We start from the raw sequence: 22914 nt of genomic DNA, 5'->3' as shown, positions 1-22914 counted from the left end.
GAGGTAACATTAATATTGTGGGTAAGCGGCCCAAATAGTTATGGAGACACAACTATTTTCTATTTCCATGCTTTTGATAGCAGAAAGGTAAGTGAAAGCAAGCTCCACAAGTTGGTACATTTTAATGCATTATTATTTCACAATTATTATTATTATTTCACAAATTATTTCACAAAGGGTCCTGTGAGATGGAGAACAGTCCTAGAATGTATTTAGGAAGCACACCCTGGTGTGCTTTGAAACATGCCTTCTTTGAACCATCCTAGAGTCATCTTCGGTGCTATTTGACACTCTCTGTACCATCTCATTGTCAATCTATCCATTAAGCTACTGAAGACCCAGTACGCTTGTAACAAAATACAGGTGGTTATTTCTGTACCATTAAAGTTTCTAATGATCATTACAGCCATAATAATGTACAATATTTAACGGCACATGGTTTCTTAAGCCTCCTGAGTCCATGCCCTCCAATGTTTCTCCAATGAAAATAGCGACGCCCTAAGGAAAAGCGGGACATTCTGGGATCAAATCAGAAACCGGTACGGCTTCTGTAAATCCAGGACTGTCTCTGGAATAGGGACACTTGGAGGGTCTGTGAGTCCTGAAATGAACTATATAAAGGGGAAGCAGAATATAGAAACAAGGTGTTCCTATGTCCATATCCCTAGTCAGGAACCATTCATTGGCCTGGTCGGGCCGAGGGGTGGGGTGGGAGGAGACAGTGAATGAATGGAGCTTTCTCAATGATTGTCTGGTTATTAATCAGATATGTGGTTCCCAGCTCAGCTTGAAATCAACCTCCTCCTCTTCATTAGTCCTCTGACTATGTTTTAATAGCTGGTATTTGTGATGGGGGCATCTGATCCAGCGCCTGAGTTAAATATAGCCCTGTCTAGTGTAAGGAGAAGATTTAATGGGAAATGGTTGGCATTCTTTCTTACTAAAGCTCACAGAGGGAGAGAGGCAGAGACAGAGAGACATAAACATACCCAACCAGTGAGAGAGCGAAAGGGGGAAAGCAAGCAAGCAGACAAGGCAGGCAGGCAAGAGAAGGCAGTGGACAAGATATCGGCACCCTGCACATTGGAATTGTACAGCTTGCAGCCAACATGGTCATCCTCAGCCGTATTGCTTTGGGATTTTATCTCCAGCTCCTTTTCTGCTTTGCTGTATCTCAGTCCTCCTTTGTGGACAGTGTCTTCTCAATTTCAGCAGGTAAATTGCAACATTGATTTATCTCTTGGTGACTTGCCTTGCTTATCTCTGCGTGTTTAGATTTCCCTGCTCTTCTAAGCACTCGGAATCGTGGTTGGGAAATGCTTAGTCCCAATGCATGCTGAATCACAAAAACAATAAAAGCCAGAGGCTCCCCCCACCCCTTTTCAAATCTGTTCTTATTTTATTATTCCTGATCCTGACGTCAAGAGGCTAACATCTCCTGTTTAATACTAATGGGGTATATCGCCACAAAACAGAAACTTCGTTGTTAGATAGCTATCCTGCTTTATTTCAGTGGCAAGCGATGGCTTGAAGGTCTGCGAATTTGCAGAGACGCAAATTAAGTCGATGAGAGGAGGATGAATCACAATGTATGTCCGTTTCTGTTAACACAGCCTTGACCTCATCCACTGCTGCTGGACTTGTGCTGGATGCTAGCACAGTAAACATCTTCTGGCTAGCACAGTGGCACTAACAAATACTCAGATGACTTTCATAGCGAACAAAAGCCCACTGCATGGAAAAAAACACCCCGGGTTGGCAGGAGGCAAAGGGCATGGATTGCCTGACTGCAGGGAATCCTATTTTCCACTTTAATCCAACAGGTTTCCCTTCAGCTGTGCGTTCTGGGAAGGAGACCAGAAGGCTTGCCACAGGTCTGTACATTTTAAAGGCAAACTTCACAGCAATATGAAAGAGGCAGCTCCGTCTTTTTCCAGCATTCCTGTTACTGAATGCAATGTTATTGAAAGGGGAACCCTTTAAAGAATCAAGTTTGAGGTGGCTGTTGTATAAGACTTTAAATTAGGGGCAATGCCAGGCCTAGGAGACCGAGGAGACCCTCAGGCCTGTCACCAGACCACATCACCTTTCCCACATGTCAGACCTCTCAGTAGTCCTGCTCCACGCCCTCTCAAGTGTGTTTGCTGGAATGAGATTGTGCCTCTCGTTTGCCCGCGTGGAGGTGTGTACATAGAAACCTCTGTGTTTTGTGAAGCTTATTGTGTTGTACAAAGCTAAGAGTCACATCAACTGCTCCAGCTCACGGTGTCTCCGGCCATTTGTGCCTCTGGCCGCACCAAAGAATAATCTGTCATGGCTCTTGCCCATGAGAGAATATAGCCCTCAGGCTGAAGAAAGGTCTGCATCCCTGCTTTAGGTTTCTAGCATTGTTCTTATAGGATTGTATGCTTTTAAAAAAAAAAATAATAATAATCCGGGGGCTTTCAAAACTGCAATAGAATGACAGTGCTACAATGATTTAAGCTTCCCTTTGCTGTATTGTGAATTAATAGATCTTTATGGAGATATGATAATTCAAAATAACGAAAACACGTGTCATTAGAAACACAGTGAAAATAAATCCAGAACAAATGCAGCAGACTAAAAATAGTGGTCTAATAGGGCTTTCTTAAAAGACATTGATATTTGCACCAGCTATGTAAAACAGTTGTTTCAGCCAACCGCACCCTCCCATTTGGTGTTCATTCACAAAACCTGCGTGAATGTTGCAACAGGCAAGAGACAGAAGAACTGCATTGCAAACTTTGGAGAAATGGGGATTTGTTGATGGTAAGGATGGACAACTCATAGCCCTGAGGTTGAACCCAGCTTCAAGATGTTTCCCACTTGGCCCCCAACATAAATCCAATTCCCAAGTATCCCGCACATAGACATAGACAAATGGCTCTTTGCCATCTTCTCCTACTCACTGTGATCAGCAGGAGAGATTCTTCCTCTTTATTATGTGACTCGCCCAGTTTCTCCTGTGCAAGTGACACAGAGAAATTGGCTCTATTGCTCTGAGAAGAGAAGGTTCAACTTCACTGCCACATGTTAGGTGTGGTAATGCAACCTCCTATGCCTTAGGTCAAGTTAGGGCCACCTGTGTGCTAGCCATGAACCCTCCTGTTTCATTGCATAGGGGTCACCAGAATACCAAGGCAACGTGTGTGCTCTACAGTGATGGCAGGGGCTCTCAGGGGTGATCATGTCAATGGCTCTGGGCATCTCACTGTTCCACAAGAGACTCAACAGGAGGGCTAACCATGGTAGTTGTAGCAGCAGCGAGGAAGCAGTGAGATAGAGAAGTTTAACTCTTCCTGCCATACACTTTCTCTCTACACACGCACACACGCGCGTGCACACACACACATCATCTCATAGGTTGCTATCTCATAGGTTGCTATCTGCATTTTAACGGATGCTCCCATTGTTTTCAGTAGAGGCGCTTCCCTTGAAATGCAAACGGTTAAAAGGTAAAGGTAAAGGACCCCTGGATGGTTACGTCCAGTCAAAGGCGACGGGGGTTGTGGCGCTCATCTTGCTTTCAGGCTGAGGGAGCCGCTGTTTTTCCACAGACAGCTTTCCGGGTCATGTGAGCAGCATGACTAAACCGCTTTGGCGCAATGGAACACCATGACGGAAACCAGAGTGCATGGAAACGCCGTTTACCTTCCCACTGCAGCAGTACCTATTTATCTACTTGCACTGGCGTGCTTTTGAACTGCTAGGTTGGCAGGAGCTGGGACAGAGCAACGGGAGCTCACTCCGTTGCAGGGATTCGAACCACTGACTGGCAAGCCCAAGAGGCTCTGGTTTAGACCACAGAGGTGATTTTTAGGGGAGGGTGATAAAGAGTCCTGAAGCTGCTCAGATTTCCCTGCAGCTGTTATTTACATAGCAAAAACCATGCACATTAATTGCAAACACACCATTATCATCTAGTTTTTGACCCTTAGTCGCTGGGTGAAGCCAGTGGTCCATCAAGCTTAACTCAATTCAAAATGTGGCTTCTGTTTTTAAAAAAGGAGTTGACCAATGCTCCGCGATTTATGTCACAACAGGTTTTTTGTTTTCCTATTCATTGAATTTGGGGTAGACAGCAATCCTTTTGAGGCCTTTGAAAGTGCGTCAACTCATCTCCTGGAGTGCAGAGAAGGATCATGGTGGCAGACCTTGTCTGGTGTCATGGTGGCAGGATAAGGCCAGCAGGCTCAATTCTGATTCTCTTCCATTTGTCAAGTTTTTCATAACATCTGAATTAGGATAATTATTGTTTTATGTGTATTTGGGCTTATCATCTGATAAATGTTTGATGTATTGTAGTAGATGTCACTCAGCAGGAGGGGAGACTCTGTTTATTTTAGTGTGATTTCTAGTATACTTTAATACTCACTTGTGTCTTTCATTGGCATGAGCCTGGAGTCCCAGATAATTATTTCTATCTGGCAACTAAAGGAAGCTTCCTTTTGGAAGACACTAGTTTAAACACTGCGCTTGCCAAGGGTAAGCCTAGGGTAAGCCTCATCGTACGAAACGGCCACACCATTCCTGAATGATGACTTGTCTTTCCCATCGTTACAAAAATACTCTCAGCTATTTTCCAGATATAATTGAAAAGCAGTGGCCTTAGGGGCCTTTTTATTATTGTCCCCTAATGTCTCCCCATGGCAACCTATGTCACAAACAAAGAGGCTTCGACCACGGCATGGCGGTAACTAAGTGATCAGAAGAAAACAATATGGGAGCAACCGAGTTGTTGCTTTGCATGGGATGTCACTGTAAAGAAGGGGCATTTAGGTCTTGCTCTGGAAAAGAAATGTGCAAACTTGCAAAGTATAATTTCCCTACCTTTCACCCGACTCCACCTCTCTGGCAGGATATGGCCAGGCTGTTCCTGGAAATGATCCTCTCAGCTCCGGCCGACTGGATTTCTTGGTGCTGCTGAAGCATCGTTTTTAGAGGAAATGTTTCTGGGTGTTATATATTGCAAGATCAAACACATGACTGCAAGTTTGCGTTTCCACATGGTTATGTAGCAGTTAGCAACAGTTGGGAGCAAAACAACAGGTCCTGAGGTGTGAACATGCACAGGCGAGCCTTTTAATATATTTTATCTGGGGGGCATCTCTTTCTAAAAATATAATCATTACGGTACTGTACCTTGATGGTTTCTTCTTATGCGTTATTTTTTAATCCTGTGGTACATGGTGCTATGATCCATGTTATCCTGTTATGTAAAATTATTACGAGAGATGTGATTGAGCAATTTAGGACATTTTGCACGGGGACAGGGGGCTTAATGTGGGTTGCCCAGGCTGAATGTCAAGAGGATTCGCCAGAACAGTGGTGAAGCAGCCATTTTTAAAATTTGGTTTAGGATTTTGAGGGACTGGACTGATTTTGAGGGACTGGACCAATGCTGCCTGGCTGTGTACAGGCTGGTGGGGTCATGTAATGCTACCTGCTGGTTTTTAAATACAACCAGGGTGGATAAAAATCAATGATTATTTTCTTAAAAATCAGATATTTTGATTTAAATAGAATTTTTAAAATAAAATGCTTTTGGAGGAAAAAATCTTTCTAAAGATAGTTTTCTATTTATGTCACATTATACTCCAAAGGCTATTCATCAGGAAATAAGGATTTGTTTTACGCTTTTCATGTGAGCTCAAACTCAGTCTAAGTTGTTTTTAATTGTTTAACATTAGTTAACAAACATGGATACATATGCTATAATGTTATTGTTTTAGTTCAATAAATTCTTTAAATTGTTATTAAGGAAATGATTATTTTTCTCCTTCCAGTGAAGTACAGCAGAAAAGTTGTCCAAATATAAACAGTTAACTTATTAAACCTCACAATAATTTCATAACTATCGGTCTGTGCATTTCTAATTGTATAACCAAATCAGTAATTTTTGATATAACTGTTAAAACTACTCTGGACATTTATTATTCCAAAAATGAAACCTTCATCTGGTTGTAAATATTAAGGTTATACCAGCAAGAATGAGTCTTTCTGTGTAAAAAAATTAAAATTAAATCAAGTCTTACTGACTCATGATTTAAATCGTGATTTAAATTGATTTGATTTAAATCAAATCCACCCTGAATACAACCATACATGACAAAGATATCCCAAGTCTCTAGTGTGCTCTCTGTCAAGGAAATCTCACATTTGGAAGAGGCAGACTTTAAGGAGGAGTGGAAACCTTTGCTTGGATATTTAAAGAACTATTGCAAACATGTAAAAACGTGGGTAGTTTTAGAAAGGTAAGGGTGTGTTCATTGGGCTCTAAGGTGGTAATGTTACCGGTAAGTTGTTGGATATTCCTGTTGCCTTTTCCCCTAGCTGCTCACATCAGCAGGGCTTCATTGGTACGAGATTCGTTTCTGTTTCTGTTCCCACCAGGGCACATTGACAGGGTGGGGATGTCTTTATGCCACACCTGATCAATGCGTGCTTGTGGCGTTGTCATCAATGCATGCTCACTGGTGTTGAGGCGAGTTGAGGCACAAGAGGGCAAGCAAATGTCCAGGTTTCTAATGGGAGGTAGGGATAGCATGTTGTTTGTTTTGGTACAATATGTGTATTTATGGAGAGAGAGAGGGAGAGGGAGAGGGAGAGGGAGGGAGGGAGAGAGAGAGAGAGAGAGAGAGAGAGAGAGAGAGAGAGAGAGAGAGAGAATGAATGGACAATTTGCTATTACTTACTAACTTGGCTGTCTCACTTTGTCTAGCAGTTTTGGCCTTGTCATAAAGGCCCTCAGGAAGGGTAGAGATGACCTCTTTCACTTTATCCTTTGTCCTTTTCACTTTGTCCTTTCCTTTACCTTTTTTTTTAAAAAAGCTGTTTATTTGAAAAACTATTTTTCAAGTATATTGATATACACTAGTGGCCAAAATTGTCCTTTACCTTTTTTTTTTTTTTTTAAGCTATTTATTTGAAAACCAATTTCTCAAGTATATCGATATGCACTAGTGGCCAAAATTGTGGAAACTAAAGAAACTAATTGCGGTAACTAAAGAAACTTGTTAGTCAGAAGCAACCCAGCAATAAAACCCAATTAATAGAGGCAATAATTGAATCTTGGTTTCACATTATTACAGCTGCAGAACAAAACAAAAAACTTGGTTCACTCCATGAGAAGGCATTATAAGGCCATAATTAAAGCTAAAGGTTACCCAGCTAAGTGTTAACTGACATGCTGAGAATTTTCGTATATCTCATTTTCCCCCCCTATGTGTTTCACGTTTCTTCTTTATGACTGCTGTTGTAATAAAGTATGGCAAAAAGAAGCAGATGGCGCAACTCGTGACTGCCGTGGTAAAGTGTTCTGATGATGAGCGGCAAAACACCTGGATTATTGATTCTGTATCTTGTATATAGTAACTTGTGAGTCTGCTGTAGCTGGACCATAAAGAAGGCTGATCGCCGAAGGATTGATGCTTTTGAATTATGGTGCTGGAGGAGACTCTTGAGAGTCCCATGGACTGCAAGAAGATGAAACCTATCCATTCTGAAGGAAATCAGCCCTGAGTGCTCACTGGAAGGACAGATCGTGAAGATGAGGCTCCAATACTTTGGCCACCTCATGAGAAGAGAAGACTCCCTGGAAAAGACCCTGATGTTGGGAAAGATGGAGGGCACAAGGAGAAGGGGACGACAGAGGACGAGATGGTTGGACAGTGTTCTCGAAGCTACCAGCATGAGTTTCACCAAACTGTGGGAGGCAGTGGAAGACAGGAGTGCCTGGCGTGCTCTGGTCCATGGGGTCATGAAGAGTCGGACACGACTAAATGACTAAACAACAACAACAAGTAACCAAGTTACTAGTGAGCAGCATTTTGTTCCTGTTCATCCAGTCAGCTTGCAACCAGATACTTCCAGAAAGTCTGTATATCCTCTGCAATATTCAACAGGAAACACACTTTTCCCAAAAGGTTTCCACAGTTTTGGCCACTGGTGTAATATTGCAGATAATACTGTAAGAACTGCACTGTAGCTGCTATAGCAAAGTTGCCCAGCTATGGACCCCATTCACCCATAGGCCCATCCTGCAAGAAAAGACCATGGTTCTGCACAGTGCCAGAATTACGTACAAGCTAAACAAGCTATAGCTTAGGGCCCTCCCATCAGAATGTAAAAAATTACAAAAATGTAAAGGACAAAAAAACTGGATGTACATTTCCAAAATATAAGATAAAAAAATGAAATAAACCCTACATACAGCAATAGTGTCTTGTGTTGTGTATGGACCTATTAGGTCCATAAATTAAAAGGTAAAGGGACCCCTGACCATTAGGTCCAGTCATGACCTACTCTGGGGTTGCAGCGCTCATCTCGCTTTACTGGCCGAGGGAGCCGGTGGCCAGCATGACTAAGCCGCTTCTAGCGAACCAGAGCAGCACACCAAAACGCCGTTTACCTTCCCGCTTGGGCAGTACCTATTTATCTACTTGCACTTTGACGTGCTTTCGAACTGCTAGGTTGGCAGGAGCAGGGACCGAGCAACGGGAGCTCACCCCGTTGCAGGGATTCGAACCACCAACCTTCTGATTGGCAAGTCCTAGGCTCTGTGTTTTAACCCACAGGTCCATAAATTACCATATAGCATATATTCAACACAAAAAAAGCGACAATTTGTTGTGGACAAAGGACAGCTGGACATATAAAGGGCCCCATTACCTTCAGTAGCTTAGGGCCTCATCAAACCTAAATCCGGCCCTGGTTCTGCATAGTCTGTGAGAGAACAGTAGGGCAGCATCTGAGATAAAGGCAGCATTTCTTGTCAGGGAACTCCTGGAATTGATACTGAGCCATAGGAAAGCACAGATGCTACTGAGTACATGATCATAGCAGTTATATTATACGTTGGCCTTTTAATAGCAGTTACTCATTTGTCTTGTGACTGCACTGAATTTCAGCTTGGAAAGGTTGCCGGGGTTTCTCTGAACAGGTGGAAGAGTTGAAACGATTTTTCAGTGATGCTTTATTGCCACGGGCTCACCGAAACTGCAGCTCTGCACAGAGGCCAAAAATCCTGGTCCTACATACTGGCTATAATTGAAAACAACAACAAGTGGGCCCGGGTAGTAGGCATGCATGACAAAACCATAACACATGTCTTTTCAAAAGTGTGTGTGCAATCTGTCGCTATTTTGTGGGAGGGATTCAAGTGTACAATGGAATTCTGGGTTTAAGCAAATAAAGTGGATTTTGAAGCACTCAGTTGCTTTGGCACAACAAAGTCTCCTTATCTCCCCACTGTATCCCCATACTTTTTGTGGTTAGTAAAGTGATGGAGGCGCTGTGGGTAAAACCTCAGTGCCTAGGACTTGCCGATTGTATGGTCGGCGGTTCGAATCCCCGCGATGGGGTGAGCTCCCGTCGTTCGGTCCCAGCTCCTGCCCATCTAGCAGTTCAGAAGCACTCTTAAGTGCAAGTAGATAAATAGGGACCGCTTTATAGCGGGAAGGTAAACGGCGTTTCTGTGGGATGTAAACACAGGAGCAGTCAATGACAACATTCCTAGAGTGTACATGTTAGAACATGGGGAGGGATGTCTGTCCAGCAAGCAGGTAAACTTCCTGGGGACGGACTTCCTCCGCATGTGACCAGAGGTGGGTGTGGCCTCACCTGTGCAGGTAATGATAAAAGCACAGGGCAGGCAACCACTCTCTCTCTTGCCTCTTGCCTCTTGCCTCTCTCTCTGCCATCTTCATCTTCTGAAGGAGCAACATGCCCTCTTGGCTCCCAGCCAAGAGAGGACCGTACTATCTTGCTACAAGATAGATTCTAACTGCATGTAACCTTTTTAAGCCTGCCTACCTTCTGGGATCATATTGTGAACAGAACGTAAGTAAACTCTTTTATACTTTTATAAAGACTGTGTCGTGTCTTGTATTTTAAGAGGGAACAAAAGGGGAAATTACCAGAGTAATTATTATAGAGGTTCTAGCGAACCTGTGCAAGCGTTACCGTTGCGAACTTAAAGGGGAATGTCTATAAACTCTGCTGATATTTTGGGAACTTGTTAGCACAAGTTGGATAAGGATATAATTAGTCAATATATCCTCTCCTGCACCCCAGAACATTCCCACAAAGGGTTATGGGCCCAGTATTGCATATTTCTGCGTATTTTTGAAGGATTGCGTTGGATTGTGATTTTGAGTTGAGTAGTATTTTTCTGAGTTAACTTCCTGGTAAGCACATGGTCCTTTGTTCCATTGTGCAGTGGGGATTAAGCAACCCCCCCCCTTCCCTCAGAGTTCACAGTGACCCAAGGCAGTGAAGAATTGTTTTGCATTTTTAGATTTTTGAGATTTTGATTTTGAAATTTTGAGAAATTTTGAAATTTTGAAGAATTTTCAAATTTTTGGATTTTAAGATGGCTAGAGCAGCTTTTGATAGTGATGCAAAGCTAGGAATGCCTGTGCTGAATGAACACAATTTCATACACTGGAAGCAGCGCTTGATAGCATGTTTAGATTATAAGCACATTTTGGAAGCTTTAAACCCTCAACCTACGGGATCGTCTGAGGAAGCTTTAGCCAAGATAAGTGCTTGGAAACGCATGAACAGCGAAGCTAGACACATAATTTTGAGTGGACTTCGCGATGAGCAGCTATCATTAATAAATACTACAGATGATGCATCTCAAATCTTAAGAGATATTGAGCGCGTGTATGGAGAATCTAGCATAAACTGCTTCAGAAACTTGGTGTGTAAATTAACCAGAGTGAGGATGAATTCAAAAGAGGAATTCACAGAGCACATCAACAAGTTTACTGAGATTATTCAAAGAATTGATTTGACTCCCAAAGCTTTTGATGAAGATACAAAGATAGCATTTTTGTTATCATCACTTGGACCACGCTTTAGCGCATTTGTAAGTTTGATGGATCATAGACAAGGTCTGACTTTTAAAGACTTGATTGGTTATTTAAAAGAAGAATGCAGAGATAGAGCTGAATCTCCAGTGAGAAATGCTAGAAGCAAGGACAGCAGTTATGCATCTAGGCAATTTACAAAGTCCAAAGAGATGCCTAAGAAAGTGATTTGTTTCAATTGTAACAAAGAAGGACACATTGCAAAGAATTGCAGGGCTCCTAAAGCCAATAAACCCCACCCCTTTCAGCCAAAAGGAGAAAAGAAAGGGAAATGTGAATGCACATGGCTACTGCAAGAAAGGAATTTAACTGTCCAGAATCGTGAAAATAGACGTAATAAATGGATAATTGATTCAGGTGCCAGCTCACATTTTTCATATAAAAAGGACTATTTTAATGAGATAAATGATGAAGAAGGATCTGAAATTGAAATTGCAGATGGGAACATTGTTAAAGCAAAAGGTGCAGGTTCCATGAGTCTGAAATGCAATATAAACAATGAATGCATTGAGAACACAATCTCTAGAGTTTTGTATGTACCAGAGCTGAGCTGCAATTTAATCAGCGTGTCCACACTGGACAAGAAAGGTTTCCAGATCACATTTGGAAATGGAGAATGCAAGGTGACTAGAAATGGCAAAGTGTTTGCTCAAGCAGAGCTAATCAATGGTGTATATGAGCTTGATCTTTCAGAGAATCAGTCTGCAAAAGTGGCACATTCCAGCCAGAAGGATGAAGCAGATCTGGACCTGTGGCACAGAAGGCTTGGACATAGAGACACCAACGTCATTCTGGATCTACAGAAAAGAGATCTTGTAAGAGGTTTGCAGGTAAAGCAGAGCAACAAAGCTCCAGCAAAGTGCATAAGCTGTATTACTGAGAAGGCTGTAAAACCTTCATTTCCACGTTGTGCAGAACAAAGAAGCAACAAAGTGCTTGACATAGTGCACACTGACATATGTGGACCCATGAATGTTCCCTCACTGGGAAAGAATAGATACATTTTAATATTTCTGGATGACTTTTCAAGATTTTGTGTTGTGTATTTCCTCAAAGAGAAGAGTGAGACAGTGGACAAGCTCCAGGAATACATTGCCATGGTCAAGAATAAATTCCAAAGAGCTCCAGCTGTGCTAATGAGCGACAATGGAGGTGAGTACTGCTCAAATGAAATGCAGGCTCTCCTGGCCAAGGAAGGAATTGCACATGTAACCACAATTCCTTACACACCACAGCAGAATGCCATAGCTGAGAGAAAGTTTAGGTCCATTATGGACATGACAAGGTGCATGCTAAAGGATGCATGTTTGCCACAGAAGCTGTGGGCCGAAGGAGTGTACACGTCGGTCTATTTGCAGAATAGACTGCCAACTAAAGGTGCAGAGCGCACACCATTTGAACTTTGGCATGGGAAAGCTCCCAATCTGTCGCACATACGTGTATTTGGAAGTCCGTGTTACTTCCACGTGCCCAAGGAACACAGACACAAGCTTGACTCCAGGGCAAAAGCAGGTATCCTTGTGGGATACGCCTCTGGAGGCAAAGGATATAGAATTATGGACTTACAAACTGGTAAGACAAATGCATACCATGCGGTTTATGTTGATGAATATGGAAAGGTAGACACTAAGAACACTGTTGTGGATTCTTCAGATGAGTCAGAAAGGACTCAAGAGTTTGTATATTTCCCTTTTGAGACCCCACAAAGTACTAATCTGCCTTCAAGTGTTACAGCGCCCCCTACAGGCGACGCACCAGAAGACGCAGAGGACCAGAACCCTGGCGGCACCAGAGACGAAGATGAGGACTCAGATGGGGACATGCCTGCGTTGGAGGAGGATGAGGAAGCTGATGCGGTCGCAGAACCAGAGGTCAGGCGCTCGTCCAGAACCAACAAAGGTGTCCCACCATTACGGTTGTCCTACTTTGCAGGGTCGGCGTTTCCACAAGAACCTTCCACTTGGGAAGAGATACAGGAGATGCCAGCTGCAGAAGCCAGTCTCTGGAGGAAGGCCGCGCAGGAGGAGATGGATGCACTGCATCAGAACAAGACCTGGACACTCACTGAGCTGCCTCCCGGTAAGAAGGCCATTGGCAGTAAATGGGTTTTCAAGGTTAAGAAGGGGTCAGAAGGAGAAGTGCAGCGCTACAAAGCTAGACTTGTAGCACAGGGATTTTCACAGCGTTTTGGTGAAGATTATGATGAAGTTTTTGCACCAACTGTGAGGTACAGCAGCGTAAGAATGCTTCTAAGCATTGCAGCCTCCAAGAAAATGAGAGTGAAACACATAGACATTGCTACCGCTTTTCTACATGGGCAGATTTCTGAAGAAATTTACATGAAGCAGCCTAAAGGTTTTGTGAAACCACATGAGGCACATTTAGTGTGCAAACTGCAGAAAGGACTTTATGGACTTAAACAGGCTGCTAGAGCCTGGAACCAGAAGTTGCATAAAATGCTGACGCAACTTGGGTACAAGCAAGGCGACGCTGACAAGTGCTTGTACAGTAAGTCAAATAATGGACAATTCTCATATATCTTAGCATTTGTTGATGACCTGATTATTGCCACAGCAAGTGAGAAAGACTATACACAGATAGTAAAACACCTTAGCAAAGAGGTGGAGGTCAAGGAGCTAGGAGATGTCCAGTACTACCTCGGGATCCAGGTGGAAAGAGAAGAGGACGGCTCATTTCTTCTCAGCCAAAGACAGAAGATCCACGAGCTGATTGAGCACATGCAGATGCAAGACGCACATCCAGTTGCTACACCGATGGCTACTGACTTCCTGAAGAATCAGCAGGATTCGAAGCAGTTGCCAGACAACAATGACTACAGGTCGGCGATTGGTAAACTTTTGTATTTAGTTACCACATGTAGACCTGACTTAGCTAATGCTGTGGGGATTCTTAGCAGAAAAGTGAATTCTCCCACTGAGCATGATTGGGCAGGTGTAAAGAGGGTGGTGCGATATTTGAAGGGTACCATGAATTGTAAATTAAGGTTACCAGCCGTCAGAGACCCTAAGTTGGTTGGGTATACTGATGCGTATTGGGCTGGGGATAATGCTGATTATAAATCAACAAGTGGTCATGTTTTCATGTTTGGTGATGGACCTGTTTCATGGGGCAGTTATAAACAGAGCTGTGTAGCATTATCTTCCACAGAATCAGAATACGTTGCAGCAACAGAAGCCTGCAGAGAGATCGCCTGGCTTGATCAACTCATAAAGGACTTTGGGTTGGTGAGAAAAGGGCCTGTCAGCTTGCTAGAGGACAATCAAAGTTGCCTGAAGCTGACGCAGAGTGAGAAGTTCCTGGCCAGAACAAAACACATTGGGGTTAAATACCACTACATACGCCAGATGATCCAGGATGGACTTGTGGAACTATCCTACTGCAGCACCCAAGAGATGACTGCTGACATCCTGACGAAACCCCTACCAAGAGAGAGTTTCCAGAATCTACGTGTGAAGCTGGGACTCTGGGTGGTTGAATAAAGTTGTTTATGTTTTGTGTATGTTGTATTGCCTGAGAAGGGGTATGTGGGATGTAAACACAGGAGCAGTCAATGACAACATTCCTAGAGTGTACATGTTAGAACATGGGGAGGGATGTCTGTCCAGCAAGCAGGTAAACTTCCTGGGGACGGACTTCCTCCGCATGTGACCAGAGGTGGGTGTGGCCTCACCTGTGCAGGTAATGATAAAAGCACAGGGCAGGCAACCACTCTCTCTCTTGCCTCTTGCCTCTTGCCTCTCTCTCTGCCATCTTCATCTTCTGAAGGAGCAACATGCCCTCTTGGCTCCCAGCCAAGAGAGGACCGTACTATCTTGCTACAAGATAGATTCTAACTGCATGTAACCTTTTTAAGCCTGCCTACCTTCTGGGATCATATTGTGAACAGAACGTGAGTAAACTCTTTTATACTTTTATAAAGACTGTGTCGTGTCTTGTATTTTAAGAGGGAACAAAAGGGGAAATTACCAGAGTAATTATTATAGAGGTTCTAGCGAACCTGTGCAAGCGTTACCGTTGCGAACTTAAAGGGGAATGTCTATAAACTCTGCTGATATTTTGGGAACTTGTTAGCACAAGTTGGATAAGGATATAATTAGTCAATATATCCTCTCCTGCACCCCAGAACATTCCCACAGTTTCTGTGTGCTGCGCTGGTGCTGGCTCGCCAGCTGCAGCTTCGTCAAGCTGGCCATGTGACCCGGAAGTGTCTTCGGACGGCGCCGGCTCACGGCCTCTAGAGCGAGATGAGCACGCAACCCTAGAGTCGGACACGACTGGCCTGTATGGGCAGGGGTACATTTACCTTTACCTTAAAGTGATGGAAGAATGCATGAAAAAGCGTGGGATGAATGCAGAAAGATGTATAAATACTACACAAGCAAATCAAGGTGGATATAACCTCCCCACAAACAAATCAGAACAAATACTTGGTAAAGATTAAATATTATCTAACCCGCATGTAAACTTTGTGGAAGCAATTCAGGATGAATAATGAATAATAGGTTGTCTGGAGATGCCCTTAGTAACTCTGATTGGTATTGATGACAGCGCTGTTGCTGTTAAGAAGCATTAAAAAATACACATATCATCATAGCAAATATTCCAGAAGTGTTGTAATTCATTTAATCTATGTTTTGCCTTTCTGTATAAAATATATTCCAGGGGACTTCCAAGAAACACAACTGAATCAAGTAAACAACACTAAGCAACAATGTAAAACAACAAGAGGAATTTCACAAAATGTGGGCGATTGCCAATGTTTGTCATACTCACAGTCGACCCATTTAATTGACAAGCTTATGTTGATTTCAGGGGTCTGCTCTGAGTGTGACTTTGTTGGAGATCACCTACTATCATTTTAGGCAAAAAGACAGCAAGCTGGGGCAAAACTGTTTATGCTTCCTGTCTGAAGGCCAGCAATGACAGGGTCAAGATTATGGTCCTGTGGATCTCAGAAACGGCGCAGCAAGACTTGGCTGTAGCAGAGAGGGCGCCATTTGTGTTCAGGGCTTGCCGATCAGAAAGTTGGTGCTTCGAATCCCCACGACGGGGTGAGCTCTGTCCCAGCTCCTGCCAACCTAGCAATTCCACAGCAGACCAGTGCAAGTAGATAAATAGGTACTGCTGTGGTGGGGAGGTAAACAGTGTTTCCATGCGCTCTGGCACTCATCACCGTCCTCCATGCACCAGCAGCAGTTTAGTCATGCTGGCCACATGACCCAGAAAGCCGTCTGTGGAAAAACGCCGGCTCCTTCGGCCTGAAAATGAGTTGAGCACCGCAACCCCATAGTCCCCTTTGACTGGACTTAACCATCCAGGGGTCTTTTACCTTTTCAGGTAGCAAAATATTGTGGACTGTCAGTGGAGGATTTCTTAGCTGCCATAGTTGGCAAAACCTTGAGTGGTGGGAGTGCATTTCTGTGGTGCAAACATGCTGAATTTTATTGTGCTCGATTTAAAGAATCATAATTAATTCTTAGCCCGTAATTAATAGACAAGTATTTTTTCCCCCAACAGCCTTCCCTTGCTTGAACCAGAAGAAGCAGGTTAATAACAACAGAGTGTGCTCATTTCTTGCCCTCCCTCCTCCTCCTCCACCGCCACCGCCATTATTTCCTCCACCACACTTCAGGCAGGGATGGAATTCTGTAAGTATGGCTTTAAGTGTTTTTTCCTGTAAGCACAGCTTATCCTTCCTTAGCAGTTCCAAGAAACCGCCCTGCCACAGACTTGATGACCAGAGATGTAATGTATCAGAGGTGCAAAATGCAATCTGTTCAATGGTCTGGGGTTGCTTGTGGGCACATCTGGAATTCTGAGAGAAAACATGGGTAACATCTCCACTGGCTGCCTTCACCCCCCCCCCAGCCCCAGACAACTAGAACATGGGTAGGCAAACTAAGGCCCAGGGGCCGGATCTGGCCCAATCACCTTCTAAATCCAGTCTGTGGACGGTCTGTGAATCAGTGTGTTTTTACATGAGTAGAATGTGTCCTTTTATTGAAAATGCATCTCTGGGTTATTTGTGGGGCCTGCCTGGTTTAACATGAGTAGGCTGTACGCTTTTATTTAAAATGCATCTCTGGGTATTTGTGGGGTATAGGAATTCCTTCATTATTTTTTTTTCAAAATATAGTCCGTCCGTCCCCCCCCCCCCAAGGTCTGAGGGACAGTGGACCGGCCCCCTGCTGAAAAAGTTCGCTGACCCCTGAACTAAAAAGACAAAGTGTGTTCACACATGCACAGAAAACAGAGAGTGAAAGAGACTTTGCTTTACCATGGAGTGGGCAAAATGGATCCTCTTTAACTGATATGATTTTACACAGGGTGCTCAAAAATTATGATGGGATTTAAGCTTGCATATTTAGACTTCACAACAAAATCTATAGATCCAGTGCTTGCCAGCACCTCCAAAAACATGGATCCAAGGCACTGATACTCATGGATGTTGTTGATTTTTACATACCTAAATGTTGTTGATTTTTACAACAGAACCAACTAAAAACCCACCAAAACCCACACATCTGTAGGCAACGACATAACCTTGGATGGTATTTTGAGGCAATGCAGTTCTCCAGGCAAGCCGTGTTTACAAAAATGCATATATTAGTGAAAATTATGCATAAAAATGAATATTTTAGTGAAAATAATGAAAGTGCATTATATGAGGGTAAATTGCTTGCAAAAAAATGTGTATAATAGTCAAAGCTGCATACAGACATGTGTTTATTGGAGAAATTCATACTAAAATACGGATGAATGTTTATGAGGATTTTCAAAAAGAAAATTCGCAGATTGCTACAGAAATGTGAAGAGCCAGTTTTAAGATTGGAAAACTGAGGGAACTGAAAAAACCAAAGTTGATAGATCCTTCCCCCCTTAGCCAGGCTTCTTGTTTCACACTAATGCTGTACTTACACCCACTGGTGCTAATGCCCTATCATCACCCAGTGAGTGTCATTATCAATCAATCAATCAATCAATCAATCAATCAATTTATTGTACCCTACCCACTCTGGGCTTCTTCCAACATAATATAAAAGAACGCAACATAACATCAAATATTAAAAGCTTCCCAAAACAGGGCTGCCTTTGGATGTCATAGAATAATTTATCTCTTTGACATCTATAGATAAGATTGTGCCGCAAATGTACAAGGTACAGGTTTGAGGGTCGGAGGTGGGTCAAAAAATATGCTTCATGTCATGAATACATGTGTACGTGTAGCTGCCATATATTGTAAAAGCTTCTTGTGATTTCTGAGGCTTCCTACGTTCGTAACCCTACCTTCCCTCAACTTTCAGTACATGGTCCATAAAAGTTTGACCTAACGTACCTAACATGTCACACAACATAGCATTTGTGTCGGTCATTAGGCTTCTAATGTATAAGGGAGGGATGACATAGACTCAAATTCTGTTGGCACATGGATCTCCAATTATTGGAATACCAAGGTGACCCTGTTTCTTGACAAAATGTTCTGTGAGACAGTTCAGCTCCTGATATATTTTGCACGGTTGCCTATTGGAATTTCCCCCACTCCCTTATATGATATTAGTTTTAATACCGCTAGAGCCGCAAACCTGTTGTGTAATTTCCTGGCAGTCACTTGGCATTCTACCGCAAGTGAAGGCAGATGACAAAGAATTGTACAAAATCAATCTCTCTCCCTCCCTTTTATACCACTCACTCAATCAGTCACTCTCGCTGTAACTGCTAGGTCAAAATTTAGAGCATACGTATTGGGAAGAAGTCCAGTAAATGAAGTAATGCTGTTCTTCGTAAAATCTGTATAAAGAAGCTGAGAATTTCAAGTCAGACGGCATCATTGAACTTTGTGCCAAGGGTACATAATGTGAAATAAAGCAAATTAAGATGCAACTCAAAAGCTGGCTGCTGAAGGTTTTTGAATGTGGCTGTGGAGTACGTGCCATTGCTGGAGTGGAGAGGGAGGTGGAAGTCTGAGTTTGGCCACTGAGACCATATAACACCGGTCCTGAAAGACCTACATTGGCTTCCAGTACGTTTCTGAGCACAATTCAAAGTGTTGGCACTGACCTTTAAAGCGTAAACTGCCACAGCCCAGGATATCTGAAGGAGCGTCTCCACCCCCATCATTCTGCCTGGATGCTGAGGTCCAGCTCCGAAGTCCTTCTGGTGGTTCCCTCACTGCAAAAAGTGAAGCTACAGGGAACCAAGCAGAGGGCCTTCTCGACAGTGGCGCCCGCCCTGTGGAACGCTCTCCCATCACATGTCAAGGAAATAAACAAATATCTGAGTTTTAGAAGACATCTGAAGGCAACCCTGTTTAGGGAAGTTTTTAATGTTTGATGTTTTATAATGTTTTTAATATTCTGTTGGGAGCCGCCCAGAGTGGCTTGGGAAACCCAGCCAGATGGGTAGTGGTATAAATAAATAAATTATTGTGTGTATATACAGTGGTACCTTGGGTTAAGTACTTAATTCATTCCAGAGGTCCGCTCTTAACCTGAAACTGTTCTTAACCTGAAGCACCACTTTAGCTAATGGGGCCTTCAGCTGTTGCTGCGCCACAGCCGCCCGATTTCTGTTTTCATTTTTTTATTATTATTTTTATAAATAACTCTACAATATGGGCCACATTGTTATCATGCCAAATCATAATACAATTTATACAGCTAATTATACATTCCAAATTCAACAAATTCGGTGACTTCCCGTGTTCTGATCATCTGGAGATAATTATTCCTAAATCCTGCATATAAGCTCATATATAATCCAAATACAGCAATTCCGATCTTGAGCCTTTCTTCTATTTTTGCAGCCACTGATGTAATGACTTCACTCGTATTCAAAAAACCCATCTCCATTAACTTGCAAGCCTGTAGTTTTCTGTGTAAAATATTTTTTCCTATTATTATTATTATTATTATTATTATTATTATATATTATATGTAAGTTGGGTTGCACTTAGGCCGTCAGAGACCTCCAGTGCACCCACAAAAAAACTCCATAGGTGTTCCACCAATGGAGGGGAGAGGGGTAGATTAGGGGCAGCCTTGAATCCACAGAACCTAAAGTCCCAATTTTACCCTGATGTTCCTGAAACCACACCAGCTCTGGAAGGGAGGAGAGAAAAAGGCAGGTCTCCCACGTGAGCAGCCATAGCTTGGGATACCATAGAATTTCCATCCGACTGCTCTGCCATTTACCCCACCCAAAAACATTTGAACTCTTACTAACTGAGAGAATGAAAATACTGTGGTTTTCTCCTACCGTTCGAGAGGGTCCTAAGCTGCTGTTGGAAATGAGAGATGGAGTAAAGGATGCAATCTTGTGTAGCCATCAAGAGGGAATCCTAAGGGCATGGAGCATAGGATTTTCTGTTGTGTACATTTCAGCTGCAATACAAAAAGTAGCTAACGTAATTATGTAGCACAGCCGGATTTGTATGCAGTCTTCTCGATGAGCAAACACTAGCGGTTCAGCAAACAATAACTTGTGAGGGGGAATGAAATCTAGGTCTTGTGTCCTTTCTTGTTATATATATATAATTATATGTCCTATAATTGCTATTTGATAGATGGAATAATTTGATTTAGTTTCTGTGTTTATCCACCATCTAATACAACTTCTTCCCCACTGGCTTTGCCAAGGAGCAGAATTTGGCTTCTTTTTAGTCATGCAGTCTGTGTTGCACTCTCATGCAGTATGAATTATTAGGAGAAGCTATTTCTGGGAGCATCTGCTACTTGCAAATTGAGCTAGGAGCAAAATAGCCTTGTCTATTACTTGGGCTGAGGAGGATGAGCCATATAGTACTGTACTGGAAAGACTAGTACTGGAGTACTAGTACTCCTTTTGCAACAGTGCTGTACGGAAGATGGAGAAAAGCTAGTTCAGCCTTGCAAGAGAGTGTTTAAAAAATGTGTCCTTGATCAAAGGTTTACTCTTCTGCTGTGGTATTTAGTGATCTCTCTCCCTTTTTAAAACTTCTTAGATGTTGTCTCTGAACCTGAAAAACCTATGTCAAGAGCTTCAGATAATACAGTCTCCATGTGTAGAATCTCTTTGCCCTCCAGGACCTCCTGGGCCACAGGTTAGTACTTCCTTTTAAGGTAAAGGTAAAGGGACCCCTGACCATTAGGTCCAGTCGTGGCCGACTCTGGGGTTGCGGCGCTCATCTCGCTTTATTGGCCGAGGGAGCCAGCATACAGCTTCCGGGTCATGTGGCCAGCATGACTTAAGCCACTTCTGGCGAACCAGAGCAGCGCACGGAAATGCTGTTTACCTTTCTGCTGGAGCGGTACCTATTGATCTACTTGCACTTGAACTGCTAGGTTGGCAGGAGCTGGGACCGAACAATAGGAGCTCACCCCGTCACAGGGATTCGAACCGCCGTCCTTCTGATTGGCAAGTCCTAGGCTCTGTGGTTTAACCCAGAGCACCACCCAGTACTTCCTTTTAGAACACACCAATTCAGATCCTTTAGACAGGTTCCTCAGTCTCTGTTCTTTCCATACAGTTGAGAAGGCCTTCATTCTTCAATACTGTGGCAGGTTAGAACATAACGGCAGCTGGGATTCCTCATCCCCTGTGCAGTATGGTACCTCATTTAAATATGCATTACAAGTGGCTTCTGGATTAGTAGTGATAAATAAACCAAAGCTCATTAACGGCAAGGTGTATTATGTTGCTTCCACTTGAATCCTTTCAGTGTGACGTAAAAGAATGATGAGAAAATTCTTAGTCTCCCAGTCTTTTCGCAGGAGACCAGTTTTTTTGGAATAGCTCATGGAATAGCTTTATTTAGTTTTTTAGTTTTTAAATTTCTATACTGCTTTATATTTTTAATAAAAATCTCAAAGCGGTTTACAGCATAATAAATCAATAAATCAATAACAATAGCCGGATGAGGTTCTTCCAGCCTCATGAGGAGCCTCTTTTGTAGGGCTGAGTGAGTCTTAAAATACTTGTGTCAGAAAGGCTCTTTTAGTAACTTATTTTTATCTATTATCTTATGGATGATCTGCACACTCAAGTGACCACACCATACAGATGTGTTCATTTGATTTTTTAAAAATTATTTTCATGTATTCCATTTATCAGTTGCCCTATGCTGTAACAACAGTTACCAGGGCAACGTGGAAGATTTTTCTAAAAACCAGTTTTCTTAAAATGGAAAATCAGCAAATGAAACAGCTATTTTTTTTAAAAAAAAAGCTTCAAAGCCAAGATCGGGATATTAAATATCATCCAGTATTCAATAATATAGAGAAGGCAAAAGAATATAGAGAATCCAGAAGAAATTTCAGAGTTAAAATTAGAGCATAAAACTACAATTCCTAGGACTGTATCAGGTCAGATGGATGGAATCAAATGTTTGATTACTCCCACACCTTCTTTCCTAATATGGAACTACTTTTTTCCAAACTCCATGATTGCTTTTCCATTATATTTTTTCACCGCTCATCACCCGACCCATTGCTGCGCCACATTATCTCCTGCCTATATGGAACTATAGTGCTTACAGCTGAAAATTAAATCCAGCTAGGACAGTAGAGACTGACAGATGTGAACCCTCGTGAACTGAGCTTCGTGTGAGAACTTCGGTCCTGATCCGAGATGGGCTGAAGAGGCTGAAACATGGTAGAGATCCTTTGCAACCAAAGAAGTAGGAAGCCTTCTGATTACTTTGTCACGACTGACAGGCGAAAGACGCTGGGGCGAGCAGAAGAACAAACGAGGAATGTTATCAGCAACGTTGAACGTCCCATTTCTTTTCTTTTTTTATTTTTAGGGCCCGCAAGGCGTTCCTGGCGTGAAGGGACCAAAGGGGGAAAAAGTAAGTGCCAGGGTTGGTTTTTGAACTGTGATAATTGGTGGGCCTTTGGAGGTATATGCATTAGATGTAAGGTCATTTCGGAACTGTAGATTAATTACCAGGACTGGTATCAGGTTTGAGGCAAGGTCCCACCCAGCAATAGCCCAGTGGCACCCCCCAGCTAGTGTACCAGAG

At 42.9% G+C, this 22914-nt stretch overlaps 1 protein-coding gene across 3 annotated transcripts in view; it reads left to right on the top strand.

The window, feature by feature from the left end:
* The first annotated feature begins 847 nt into the window (after positions 1-847).
* Positions 848-22914, top strand: part of COLQ (collagen like tail subunit of asymmetric acetylcholinesterase) — a 44066-nt gene continuing 21999 nt past the window's right edge. For 2 of the 3 annotated variants that reach the window (XM_081882272.1, XM_081882273.1), the window contains exons 1-4: positions 985-1215; positions 16434-16564; positions 20896-20994; positions 22696-22740. In XM_081882272.1, the coding sequence (XP_081738398.1) occupies positions 1110-1215; positions 16434-16564; positions 20896-20994; positions 22696-22740 (381 nt within the window). In that variant the 5' untranslated portion in view covers positions 985-1109. Of the gene's footprint in view, positions 1216-16433; positions 16565-20895; positions 20995-22695; positions 22741-22914 lie in introns of all 3 variants that reach the window. The other variant, XM_081882274.1, reaches the window with a different exon arrangement.

Source organism: Podarcis erhardii, assembly GCF_964252035.2.
Source record: "Podarcis erhardii genome assembly, chromosome: 12".
Classification (NCBI taxonomy): domain Eukaryota; kingdom Metazoa; phylum Chordata; class Lepidosauria; order Squamata; family Lacertidae; genus Podarcis; species Podarcis erhardii.
The sequence above is the reverse complement of the archived record's forward strand: the minus strand, read 5'-3'. Positions and strand labels throughout refer to the sequence as shown.